The sequence below is a fragment of the Phaenicophaeus curvirostris genome, chromosome 1 (assembly GCF_032191515.1).
Source record: "Phaenicophaeus curvirostris isolate KB17595 chromosome 1, BPBGC_Pcur_1.0, whole genome shotgun sequence".
Lineage (NCBI taxonomy): Eukaryota > Metazoa > Chordata > Aves > Cuculiformes > Cuculidae > Phaenicophaeus > Phaenicophaeus curvirostris.
Genome location: NC_091392.1, coordinates 89,545,145 through 89,558,444, shown reverse-complemented (window position 1 = coordinate 89,558,444; position 13,300 = coordinate 89,545,145). Strand labels below are relative to the sequence as shown.

At 44.3% G+C, this 13,300-nt stretch overlaps 1 protein-coding gene and 1 long non-coding RNA gene across 3 annotated transcripts in view; one reads left to right on the top strand and one right to left on the bottom strand.

Annotated features, from left to right (window-relative positions):
- Window positions 1-4,759: 4,759 nt before the first annotated feature.
- LOC138726130 (uncharacterized) lies at window positions 4,760-6,951 on the bottom strand. Its single transcript, XR_011338366.1, has 3 exons — window positions 6,862-6,951; window positions 6,517-6,648; window positions 4,760-5,010 (listed from the first exon to the last, which is right to left on the bottom strand). It is a non-coding gene; the product is annotated as an uncharacterized lncRNA (long non-coding RNA).
- Window positions 5,657-13,300, top strand: part of GRAMD1C (GRAM domain containing 1C) — a 54,775-nt gene continuing 47,131 nt past the window's right edge. The window contains exons 1-2 of one of the 2 annotated variants that reach the window (XR_011338363.1): window positions 5,657-5,786; window positions 6,881-7,009. Coding sequence is in view for 1 of the 2 variants with exons in the window: in XM_069867547.1 (XP_069723648.1) it covers window positions 5,718-5,786; window positions 6,881-7,009 (198 nt within the window). In the remaining variant the exon portion in view is untranslated. The remainder of the gene's footprint in view (window positions 5,787-6,880; window positions 7,010-13,300) is intronic. The other variant, XM_069867547.1, reaches the window with a different exon arrangement.

Genomic DNA, 13,300 nt, shown 5'->3' with positions numbered 1-13,300 from the left:
AGTGGATGGCCTGTCTGCAAGACTAGCAGGTGGGCCCTGGAACAGAAAGTCTGAGTTTACTCAGAGATACATACACAGCACTGCTTTGTGGGAAGAGCTCCAGCAGCCCCAAACCCTCACCTGTTGCATCCAGCCCTGCCAGCAGTTGTACTGCTGTACAGAGCACGTACCACTCTCACTAGCTGGCTGACTCCTCTTCCCTTAGACAGGGGATTAGGGATTATGAGCACATCTTTCTAGAAGCCTGCTGTCTTTATCTAATTATTTTGCTTATCATTAGGACTCTTCGGATAACAGACTATTACTTGAGTATCCAGTAAAGACCCAGTTCTACATCTGTAAAACACAAAGCACAATTCAGCTGAGAGAGGCATGAGTGTTTCTGCTTTTGTTTGTACTTGAAAGCAAAAAGGAGTCCAAAAAAGTCCCCATTAGACTATGAGGAAATCTGTCATCATGCAACTGTCATGTGGCGCCCTTGAATACGCTTTTAATAAATTCTGTGATCTGTATCTTTGCACGTGTATACGCCACAATAACTGCTCCAAGAAATTCCACATCTGACTTGCAAAACCCTGCTGACCAAACAACATCAAGAGGAACAAGCCACTCCTTGAGTGACCACTTGTTGCTCTAACTTTGATGTGATGACACCTGTATCAGTGAAAGGAGGATAGCCTAGAGGGAGTATGGCTAGAGGAACCTAAAAGGCAAATATTTCTTCTGTTTGAAATGGGATGAGAGAGATGGAAGACCTAGGATTACTAGGAAGGGGTCTCTCAAATGTAAACTATATACTAGGAAGGGAAATGGGACCAAGTGCAGAAAAACATAGCACTTTACTAGGAAGCTGGAAAGTAGATTGTGAGGGTTTTCCGAAGGAGCTACTGCCATAATGTTAGTAAGCAAAACCAAAATATTTGTGAAAGGAAAAAGTTAGGAGAGTCAAAACCAACCAAGAGTTTGAGGACAAAATAACCAATGAAGTCAAAGGCATCTGGCAGATGAAGAGGAACTGAGCTGAGTTACTGTCTTAGAACAGTGGCCATAGGTGCATGTCAGAGAAGTCAGTGGGAAGATGGAGCTAGACCAAAGGTATTCCAAAGACTGATTAAAACCCAAGTATTTGGTGTGTTGCTAAAAAAACCTTCAAATGTGTTGTGATGGGCATACTAACACTGTTCCTGCAAATGCTGTTTATGTTCATTTCATCCTGTAATAGTGGTTCCCTTGTGAATCCTAATTAAATAGGACATGCCTGAGCAAAACTGTCAGGTCAGGCAGCTTTTAACTGAGGGAATACAAAGGGGGTTTAGTGTTGCTGGCAGCCATCAGTTGAACATGAAGCTTCTCCCACTTGGATAATACAATATGGTTCAGAGAGAATCTCAATTTATGGACAAAAAGAAAAGTAAACTGGTCCCCTGAGTGTTCTTGAGAAAAGCCTGAAAAAAATAGAGTTTCAGACATCCAAATCAAGAAAGCAAGGAACAAAAATGAAATAAAGCATAAATTCTTTCATACACCTTCCTGTAAATTTTGGAGACTCACAATTGGCAGTGTTGAAGCTGTCCTGCCTAGGCAAACAGCTGGGAGGGGATGTCAGGCACAGGGGTTTTCTGGCACCTTTGCTAATGCTAAGTGGGCAGATATCATAGTGCCCAAAGATGTCCCTTCAGGGAGAGTCTCAACCCACTTTCTGGGGAAGCGGTGAGAGAAAAGGGACAGCAGGAAGAAACAGCACTGCCACACCAGGCTGCTCTGCTCCTCCATCCCTTGGCTATCCATTTATCTCTTTACATCCTTCACAAGTCAGCCACCCCGCAAGGTGTGGATCCCTTTTCACATCTCAGGGATCTTCTTTCTCCCGTGAGGTGACCTAAGGGCACAGATCTGCAAGCCAGCATTGCTCTGTTTGGTTCCCCTGCTTTGAAATGCTCAATTCCATAGATTCATAGAATAGTTTGGGTTGCAAGGGACCTTAAACATCATCCAGTTCCAGCCCCCCTGCCACAGGCAGGGACATCTCCCACTGGATCTCCTGGCCTTGAACACCTCCGGGGATGGGGCATCCACGGGCAGATTCCCAGGTTCCCTGGGCAACCTGTGCCAGTGCCTCACTACTCTCATAGTGAAGAAATTCTTCTTTATATCTAGTCTAAATCTGCCCCGCTCCAGTTTATACCCATTGCCCCTAGTCCTACCACTACAAACCTTTGTGAACAGTCCCTCCCCAGCTCTCCTGTAGCCCCTTCAGGTGCTGGAAGGTCGCTATAAGGTCTTCTCAGAGTCTTCTCTTCTCCAGGCTGAATAACCCCAACTCTCTCAGTCTGTCCTCGTGTGGGAGATGTTCAAGCCCTCTGATCATCCTTGTGGCTTCCTCTGGACTTGCTCCAACAGATCCATGTCCTTCCTGTGCTGTCTAACTTCAACTCCTCTGGATCCTCACAGCGTGGGGGCAGAAACCACTCTGCGCTGCTCAGCAGCTTTAAAAACAGGAGTCTAAGGTTCCTGAGATGAGTCCCCCACTGCTTGGTTCCATAAAGGCACATAATACCACTTCACTCTCTCCCCTGCCCGGCCAGCAGCAGGGTCCCCTGTGTGTCCCTCTGGAGCAGCCTCTCAGCTGTATTTTCCATTTGCATCCCACCCCTGCTCCCCCATCAGATTTATGAAGCACTTTTTCTGCCCTGGTGCTATTTAATCATAGTGATACAAGACATAGTTGCTACCCAAAAATGTGGAATATTCTGAATTAAAGCTAAACTAAAGTTTCACCTAAGCAGCTGTGTTTTTTGAAGGTTAGATAGACTGTCCCTTAGATAGCATGGCTTCTTTCTCTGAGAGCATGTTTTCTTTTAGACAGTGTTTTTCCAGACACTCTTCATTTGGAAATGATAAAATCATGTTCAGTCTGATCTGTGCTGAACAGACGAGTCTTCTGCAATCACCTCTGTTTGTAGTATTTGCCTAACTTAAAGACAAGGTCAAGTAGAGAGCTGCAGCCAGCTCCAAATTAGCAAGAGTTTTGAGTGTTGGGAAGTTCATAATAACATTAAAATTAGTCCTTGGAAAGTAACAGAATATGAATAAGATTTCTGGGAAAATTTATACACGTGCATGTAAGTGGGAAAACTATTCTGTACCCAGCTTGTCTCGCTGCACATGATTGATGGATATTGCTCCCTCATGTCTCCCAGGCCTGAAAAAGGATGCTTCCTTTCTAAAACTCCAAAACAAGCCTTAGAGAGTTTTATTTGCCAGCATTTTCAGCACCATTAGAATCATAGAATGGTTTGGGTTGGAAGGGACCTTAAAGACCATCCAGTTCCAACCCCTCTAAGATGGTCCCTCCAGACCGGGCTGCTCAAAGCCCCATCCAACCTGGCCTTGAACACCTCCAGGGATGGGGCAGAAGTGATCAGCGCTGGGACACAGGACATAGATACAGGTGGGAGGCAACAGTAGGATCAAAACAGGGACACAAAGCCAGAGCTTTGGAAAAGTCGGTGTTTGGGAAAAGGGTAGCAGGAAGGCACCGGACAGGACAAGTCCTGCGTGAGGTTGAACAGGGTGAAGTATTTTCCCTCAACAAGAAATGTGATGATGCTCAGAGATGCAGAGCATCTCAGTTGCAGCTGGCATTGGTAGCAGGGGATTCTTTGGGCTCATGAAATAAAGGTAATGTCAGAATACTAGAAAACAACAGTGCCCCCTCCCAGGGTTTGTTACTGCTTTTGACTGTGACCCCTGTGCCTCACCTCACCCCAGCAATTTCTTCTCTCTCCCTTAGTTTGCTGCACTTTACATAGAAGTGGTGGAGATAAATATTTGTGGGACGCTCAGCCACTGCTGTGCTCATGGAAAAGCTCACAAGGACACAGATCATTCACCTGGGAGAAAACAGAGCTGGAATATGAGTCAGCAATGTGCACTTGGAGCCCAGAAGGCCAACTGTATCCTGGGCTGCACCAAAAGAAGCGTAGCCAGCAGGTCAAGTGAGGTGATTCTGCCCCTCTATTCCACTCTTGTGAGACTTCATCTAGACTGTTGTGTCCAGTTCTGGAATCTCCAGCACAAGAAGAATATGAAACTGCTGGAACAGGTCCAGTGGAGGGCCACAAAGATGATCAGAGGGCTGAAGCACCTCTGCTATGAAGACAGGCTGAGAGAGTTGGGCTTGTTCAGCCCGGAGGAGTGAAGACTTGAGGGAGACCTGATAGTAGCCTTCCAGTACTTGGAGGGGGCATACAATAAAGCTAGGGAGGGACTTTTTACCAGGACATGGAGTGATAGGACAAAAGGTAATGGCTTTAAACTGGAAGGGGAAAGATTTAGACTAGACATTAGGAAGAACTTCTTTACGATGAAGATGGTGAGGCGCTGGCACAGGTTGTCCAGGGAAGCTGTGGCTGCCTCATCCCTGGAGGTATTCAAAGCCAGGTTGGATGGGGCCTTGGGCAGCCTGGGCTGGTGGGAGGCGTCTTTGCTCATGGCATGTGTGAAGCTCACATACTCCAGTGGAAACAACCCACAACTCCCAGCATGCCAGGAGTTTTTCCTGCTACAAGTCCAAACTTTCCACCAGCTCCGAGCCTTCATAATTAACCCTCCTGGAAGGGGCTGAGGAGTTTCCAGAGCTGGCCAAGAAGGGAATCTGAAGCGTTGTGTCTTCCCCTCCCATAACAGCTTCCCCTCCTTGGCAGCCCCAACAGCAGCAGCAGCAACAGCAGCAGCTGATAAAAGTAGTTACTATTCAAAAAAGCAGAATATTTTTTATTTAAGCTAAAGCAGAGTGAAGTTTTATCCAAGTAATTGTATTTTTTGAAAGTTAGACAGAATGTCCATCTGATGGCATGTTTTCTTTCAGACAGTGTTTCTTCCAGACATTGTTCATTCTTTGACGATGATAACTCTTTGTGTTCAGTGTGATCTATGCCAAACAGATGTGTCTTCTGTAATCACCTCTGTTTGGAGTCTCTCTTATTTCAAATGCAAAGTCAGACAGACCTGGCAATAGAATATGCACAAGATTTCTGGGAAAATATATCCATATGCATGTAAGTGGGAAATCTATTCTGTAACCAGCTCTTGTCTTGCTCCACATGATTGACGGGGATTGCTCCCTCGTGTTGCCCAGGCCTGATAACAGCTGCCTACTTTCTAAAACTCCAAAACCAGTCTTAGTTTATTTGCTGGCATTTTCAGTATCACAGCAGCAGGAGCAACAGCAGCAACAGGAGCAGCAGGAGCAGCAACAGGAGCAACAGGAGCAGGAGCAGCAACAGGAGCAGGAGCAGCAACAGGAGCAGCAACAGGAGCACCAACTACAACAGCAGCAGCAACAAGAGCAGCAGTAGCAGCAACAGGAGCAGCAGCAGGAACAACAGGAGCAGCAGAAACAGCAGCTACAGCAGTGGCAACAGGAGCAGCAGCAAGAGCAGCAGCAGCAACTACAACAGCAGCAGCAACAGGAGCAGCAGTAACACCATCAACAACTACAATAGGGGCAGCAATTAGAGCAGCAACTACAGCGGCAGCAGCTACAGCAGCGGTAGCAGCCACAGCAGCAGCAACAGGAGCAGCAGCAGCAACTACAACAGCAGCAACTACAACAGCAGCCTCAGCAACCACAGCGGCAACGGCAGCGGCAACGGCGGCAGCTACATCCCCGGCGCTGCCCCCGCAGCCGCCGCCTCCCGCCGCGGCCCCTTTAAATGGCGGCGGCCCCGCGGGCCCGGCCGAGGCAGGCAGCGGGCGCCGTGCCGCGCTCCCCGCCGTCCATGGTAAGCGCCGCTCGCTCCGGCCCGGTCCCTGGGGTGGCCGCGGGACCCCCGGGGAGGGTGCGGGGCCCGGGCGGTCCGTGTGCTGGCGGGGGGAGAGCTCCCGCGCCACGTAGCCGGGGGTGACGCCGGTGTCTGATGTTGCCCGGGCCCCCCGGCCTCTCCCAGCCCGGCGCCTTCTCCTGCCCCCCGCCCCGGAGCAGCCCTGGCCGCGGGCGTCGCCGCCTGCCCGCACCGGTTGGGATTCGGGCCCTCCGGGACGGGGAACCCAGCGTTGTTTCTCCCTGATGGATCCAGTAGTACAGGTGGTGTTAGTTACTGCCTAGGGACCTGGACGGCTGTGGTCCTGGCTTCTTAGGTGGCTTGGGACAAGTCTCCTGGGCTGGAGTGGTCCCAGGTTTCTAGGTGGCTTGGGACAAGTCTCCAGGGCTGGAGTGGTCCCACCTTTCTCGGTGGCTTGGGACAAGTGTCTTTCTGTGTCTCAGTTTCCCCTCTTAAAGTAGAACTGCCCCTCTAAGTGAGGAATATTCATATTGAGGGAGAACAGTACAGAAGTGTGCTTGTCTCCAGTTCTACTCGTATCATTGACTATATTTGCCTTTGAAGTGTTGTGCTTGAATTTACATGCAATAAAATATACAATTTATAGCTTAACTAATGTTAAGGGTAAATATTTGGTGTATTTGTATAGTAATAATAATACATGTTAGTCCTCTAGTGGTAAATGCTGCACCTGCATGGCCTTTCTGAAGTTTCGAAAGGTCCCAGAGATTCTAGAGACTTGTTGCCTGTTGTGCGGTGGTGTCTCATCTTGGTTTTATTCCAGATCTAAATGTGCAGCTTCAGTGTGCAAGGTGAGTGGCTGCTGTGAAAATAAAATAATCTGATAAAATTGTAAGTAATAATTAAATACAGCTTTCTTTGAAAAAACTGAAGTTAATCAAAAGGCTGTCAGTGGGAAGTGTTTCCATGGCATTCAACTTGGTGAAACTAGCATGCAATGTTACGTTTAATGTATAGTTGTTAAATGGATTAGCCATCTTATTTCACCTTTCTCCTCCATTGTTGAGCTACATACCTTGCTTCTTTGTTCACAGGAAGTTCATGAAGTGGATCATGGTCTTATTAGCCAGCTGCTTGCTGATTCAGAGGAGACTCTTGGTTCGTGTGCAGAGAAAATGCAGGGTCCTGCTCAGTATAGCTGGAGTACTGACTGGAGCTTTTGGGTAATGTGTTTTATCTTTCTTCTGTCTTGTGTTCTATTTATAAATCTAACATATGTATATTTTAATTTATATTTATACGTACTAGCTTTATAGCCACAGTTCTCAAGTTGCTTAGTGATTATGAATTAGTAAAGTGTTCTCTGCCTATGTAGTAAGGTAGGTAATTTTATCTTTATCGGCTTGCTAAAGGGTAAGCTGAGCCTGAGAGGGAGTGAAGTTGTTTATCTGATGTCATGTATCAAGTTAGTGACAGGACTTCTGGCTTCTGTGCCCAGTCCTGTCTCCTAGTTCCTTCCATGGCTCGTTAACCTATCCAGTGGTCTCTGTATGCCTTTGGAAAGACACTGTTGATGCTTTTTAGCAGTAAAGGCTGAGTTTTGATTGTCAGTGTTGGGTAGTTCTTCTGATGTGCCTTCTTAGCATCTTCTTTTTGTCAAATAAAACCACATTTGTTTTCCAGTAGTAAATAAGCTTCCTGTGTTCTGCGTAAAGAACGTGATTTGTGAAGAAGGGCAGGAAGGAGTGGGTTAAATTTGCTCCTCTCGAGGGAGAAGCCTTACTGAAAGTGGAGGGTGTAGTAGTTAAGTACTGTCTTTAAGCTTCCCTCTTGCTTTTGATGGATTTCTTTCTTTTTCTTTTAATATTTTTTTTTCCAACGCCATGAGAGGATGTAAGCTTATGGATGTGGCTTAGAGTGTGTTTTGCTCTAGATTTGGTGGATAGGAAAGGATAACATTTATGTGTGCAGCCATGGGCAGGTTAACGCCTGATCTTGTGAGAGACTTTGATTCCCTTACTCACAGCTCTGACAGTCTGACTCGTGTTTTGCATCAGGTGGCTTCAGTAAACTGATGTACTTAAGCTTATGCATAGGAACATCACTTCGACTACTGTGTCCTTGTCCCAGTGAGGTCATCAGAGTGTTTATTGTGCTTAGCAGGTGAAAGATTAAGTAACTAGCAAAGGCCTTTAGTGATCTGCGGCAGAATTATGAGCAGAACTGTGAGGATCAGAATTCCCAACTCCTTATTTATAGGTCTAGCTTGTATGTCTTTTCGTTTTTTCTTTTCAAGCTAACTGGATGTCCTGAAGGTGAGAATATAAATTTTGTATCTTGGGCCATAGCATAAACTTCCCCCAAATACATGTGTTCCTTTAAACTGAGCGACAGTAGTCTGGAGCCAATAGAAATGAGACAAGCCCAAATGAATCTCAGCAGGTCATGGAATTGTGTTGCTAGATAGTGTGTGCTTGGATCATTTGGTACTTTCTCTGTTGTTCCTACAGTGGCAAAGACACTACAGGGCCATTCTGCTTGTGCCCCGCTGTGTCTCTGCACTTGAGTTGATAACATATTATGCTGCACAGACATTGTAACTGTCAGCTGTGCTCTCCTAAGATGACGGATTAGATTGTGTAAACTAACCTTGTTTGTTTGTATACAATCGTTAGTGCAGTTAGTTTGTGAGGAAAGAAGCCTTTTTAGGTCTTGGTGTCAGTTTGTTGGACTTGCAGTTAGAAACTCAAACTTTTTCATATGCTTGGCAATCTAAAATAAAGTCAGTAAAGTATAATGTATGAAGAATATAATTGTGCTGTTATTGGCTTTGCATTGTTTAGCTTTGAGACACATGCTGAGAGTCAGAAATTTCTTTGAACAGAGCTTTAGGCACGTAGAGTACAGGATATATTGTGTCCCAACAGTGCCACTTTCTATTTCCAGTAGTAATGTGTGTCCATAACTTCAGGGGAATTGAATTCTGTAGTGAAGTTGCAGCTTCTAAGAGCATTAGGTGTTCTCAGATATGATTAAATGGTTGCCTTCTGTCTACGATTTATACTTCAAGACATTAGTATTTGTTTGAAGTTAGCGCTTATCTGGTTCCGCAAATATGACCTTGCAGTTAAAACAAAGGAATTGTGTAAATACTTGCCTATTGTAAGATAGCGCTGTGGCTTGTAAAGTTCTAGCTATACTGTTCATTGAGTAGCTTTGAAAATCTGTATCAGCCTGGTTATAAGGAAACATGTGGTACGTGTTTTCTCAGCCTCAAGGGGATTGAACTTGAGGGTAGCAAGAGGCAGATAGTCACAAATAGTCCAACGGCATGAGGTTTCACAAGGCCAAATGCTGGGTCCTGCACTTGGGGCACAACAACCCTATGCAGTGCTACAGACTGGGAGAAGTCTGTCTAGAAAGCTGCCTGGAGGAGAGGGACCTGGGGGTGTTGGTTGACAACCGACTGAATATGAGCCAGCAGTGTGCCCAGGTGGCCAAAAAGGCCAATGGCATCTTGGCTTGTATCAGAAACGGTGTGACCAGCAGGTCCAGGGAGGTTATTCTCCCTCTGTACTCGGCACTGGTGAGACCGCTCCTCGAATCCTGTGTTCAGTTCTGGGCCCCTCACCACAAGAAGGATGTTGAGGCTCTGGAGCGAGTCCAGAGAAGAGCAACAAAGCTGGTGAAGGGGCTGGAGAACAGGCCTTATGAGGAGCAGCTGAGAGAGCTGGGGTTGTTTAGCCTGGAGAAGAGGAGGCTGAGGGGAGACCTCATTGCTCTCTACAACTCCCTGAAAGGAGGTTGTAGAGAGGAGGCTGCTGGCCTCTTCTCCCAGGTGCCAGGGAACAGGACAAGAGGGAATGGCCTCAAGTTCTACCAGGGGAGGTTTGGGCTGGACATTAGGAAAAAATTTTTAACATAAAGGGTCATTGGGCACTGGCAGAGGCTGCCCAGGGAGGTGGTTGATTCACCTTCCCTGGAGGTGTTTAAGGCACGGGTGGACGAGGTGCTGAGGGGCATGGTTTAGTGTTTGATAGGAATGGTTGGACTCGATGATCCGGTGGGTCTCTTCCAACCTGGTTATTCTCTGATTCTATGAAATTCAAGGCAGAAATTAAGATCTTAATTAAAACATGTCATTGGCATCTTTCCCCGCTCTTCCAAACAGAACATATATTAAAATAACTTCTATGGTTGATGATTAGCTGCTGAGTATCTAAACAAATGGTTAAAACTCCCTAAGTATTGACTCATAGTAGATGTGTAGGTGATAACTTGGAAGGCAACTTGTTGCACTGTGCAAAATGTGTCATTAACATTTGGCAGAGGATGACCCTAGTGTCCTGTGGCGGGTGTGGGTTTGTTATGCTCATTCCTGCTCCAGCAGAACTAAGGAATTCCTGCAATAGGAAGGCTAGCCTGCAGTAACATCCAGGGCTCAGCTTTGGTTGCCTGGGTTATTTGCTTTGTGAGGTCACACATTTTTGACAACTTTGGTTTGCTCCAAGGATTCACTTTGAAGTGTGTACTCTTGCTTCTTTGATGGAAACAAAATGTGAATGTTAGCCTGACTGGTTTGACTTCAATTTTTCATGGATTTGAGTGGGAGTAGGCAGTTGTGCCATGCTGCTGGAAGTCAGGCCAAGTATTGTGAATAGGTGCTGTGAGCACATATGATGAGCAGCAAGCTAGGGCTGGGAGCCTCTGGGATGCAATGTCTTCCCTGATTAGGGTGAGTGGAGAGAAGGAATGGTAGCAGAAAAATTAGCAGGGAAGAAAGAGAAGATGAAATTTCTACAGTGCATGTTTTTTCCCCATCTTTAAAAAAGAAATACTTTGGATAGCTTTACTGAAGATTTTTGAGAAAAAGTTATTTTTCTGTACTATAAGAAAATCTAAAACTCTTGATGCTACTTACTGCTGTTTTGAAGGTAGGTGTCTTTTTTTGGTTTTATTGGTTTGGGCTTTTTTGTTTGAAGACCATTCCCTGGAGGTGGACAAAGCTGGACTTCATAACTTCACTGGAGGAAGAAAATCTTACTTGCAAACATAATTTCAGTGATTTCCTTCTTTACTGGAACCTATAAAGCTTACATCTACTGTTGATTTAAATGGTTCTAGTTGTGGCAACTGCAAATAGAAATGATGAAAGTCAAAGTTGCTTTGGAAATTGTTACATCTGGAAGATCAATCTCAAGATTCTGAATTCTCATTTTATCTTTTCTATGTTCATCATACTGAGATATAATTAAATTTAATATCCTTGGAAGAAGCCCATAAAAATATTAAGCGTTCTGCTCCTGTAATGAAGAAGGTAAAGGTGAATGAGGAAACTAATGAAAAGGATCTTTGCATCAAAAGTGGGAGTGTTCTGTCTGGAGACTCTATAGGTTCTATTAAAAAACAGTCAAAGTTTATATATGTCTTCAATAAGAAGAATGCCTGCGGAAATAAAAAACAAAAGTAAGTCCTTCCTTGCATGAAAAGGTAGGTGGAAAGAATTGAAATCAAATGAGCATCTCTCAGTAAATTGCTTTCATCTGAAAGGCATGTTTAAGAGTTTGGAAATGTGAGGTGCCAAAAGTGTCAGGAAGCAAATACTAAGAGGTTTCAAAAGAAAGCCAATTTGACTGCAGTGTAATGTCATTTTAAAGAGTTGCTCTGTATGGAGTACGGCAATAGAAGCAAACAAATGATACGTTAAAAAGTGAAAGTAAGCCTTGTATTTTTCATAACAGAAGAACAAGTGAAGTTGCACAAGATTTGGAAAAGGATTTTGAATTTTGATAAACATGGATTTGATTTCTATGAGCAAGAACTAGTCTGTGGGAGCATGTGAGAGTGTGTGCCAAGAATATAATAAACATATATGACTCAAGCCAGCACAGGAGGGATGCAGATATACATAACAATTTGGAAGATAACTTCTTGCAGCACAGATACAAGTTGACATACTTTGGGGCCCAATACTAGCTAGGGTTAGATGAAACATATCTTGCATCTATTGTTTGAATGCTCCTTCCACCTCTTTCTGAAGACTTGTGTTCACTCGGGGAATGGTTTACTGGGCTTGTTAAATCAGTAACTGTTTTGGTAGAATGATATTTAAGCTGCTGACAGTTGCTTCGTCACCTGGATTGTATATTTGGTATTTTACTTCTCAAGAAAGCTTTTCTCATCTGTTCCTCCAAATGCTTGGGTTGTAAAGGAGACATAATGGCTTGTGACACTAGAGGATGATTTTTAGCCTCCTTTTTATTTGCTGATGCGAAGCAGTTTGCTAAGGAGGATGAGAGTTGGATAAATCCTCTAGGTCTCTGAAGAGAAGAAAGGCTGAGGTCTCTAAAGAGAAGAGAGACTTTTTTTTAGCCCTGTGATAGCACTGATTATACAGAAGTAGCATTTTAATGTGGCAAGATAATATAAGCTGTAGTTCTGACTAGCCCTTGAGCATGGCTGATGAAGCTAAAGTGTTTTTCTCACTTATTTTCATCCTGGGAGCCTCTTTATTGTTGATGCAACTCCAAACTGAGCACTGGGATGGATGTGACTGCCATTGACTTTCAGCCAGTTCCAAACAAAGACTGGCAGTTGGTGCACTGGCTAAATAAGGTTCCCCTAGCTGGAGCAGTGGGAAGTTCTGCATAATATGAATTGTTAGCACACACCTGAAGAATCTGAAAGTTAAGCTTAACTGATGAAGAAGAAAATACTTCAGATTTGTGTGATTTATGTATTTTGTAAATCACTGGGAGCAAAACCATCAGAAATGCAATATAGTTCAGAAAATCAGCATGGAGTTGCTTCAATGATGATATCTGTTTAATGAGAAGGAAGTTCATTGTTTATGGAATAGTAGTTTTAAAAGGCATATCTAGGAGATGGAAGTTAAGTTTGTTTTTTTTTTTTTTGTCTTTGGATTGGTTAGGGCTTTGTCCTTCAGTATTTCTGCAAACAATCAGTGGTGTAACATTGTCTCTATCAAGTCTGGTATAAGTGAGCCACTTGCATCCCTTTGGAGAGAAACATAACGAGTAAACAAAAATCTACAGGATGTGATTGTTTAGTGGTAAATTTAATTAATTAATTAGCCAAACCTGGGAGTAGAAAATTATGCAGGAGTTGTTTAGGGAAAAATAATCAAAATTTGAAATCTTTTGTTGAGGTTTAGATGATTTGAGACATGTACTTACCTAAAAACATAAGAGCATTCTAGACAAGAGTATGTGGCTTTTCTGGTAATGACTACTCTGTAAGTTATTTTGTTTCATCCTTTGCAGCAGATGGCTATACAGTAATTGAACTATGTTGAGATTCCTTGCTGATATTGTCAGGGTTTTGGAAATCACATAGAATAAGTGGTTTCTCTGAGGTAGTGGGTTTTTTTACTGAAGTTGCTTTGCAGAGTCAGTAAAGACTGCACTTCAGATATTCATGCACAAACTTTAACTTTGGTGATGTGTTCAGATTGTGTTTGTTACTGCAATCCCCTAAAGCCCCTAGGGCAAGAA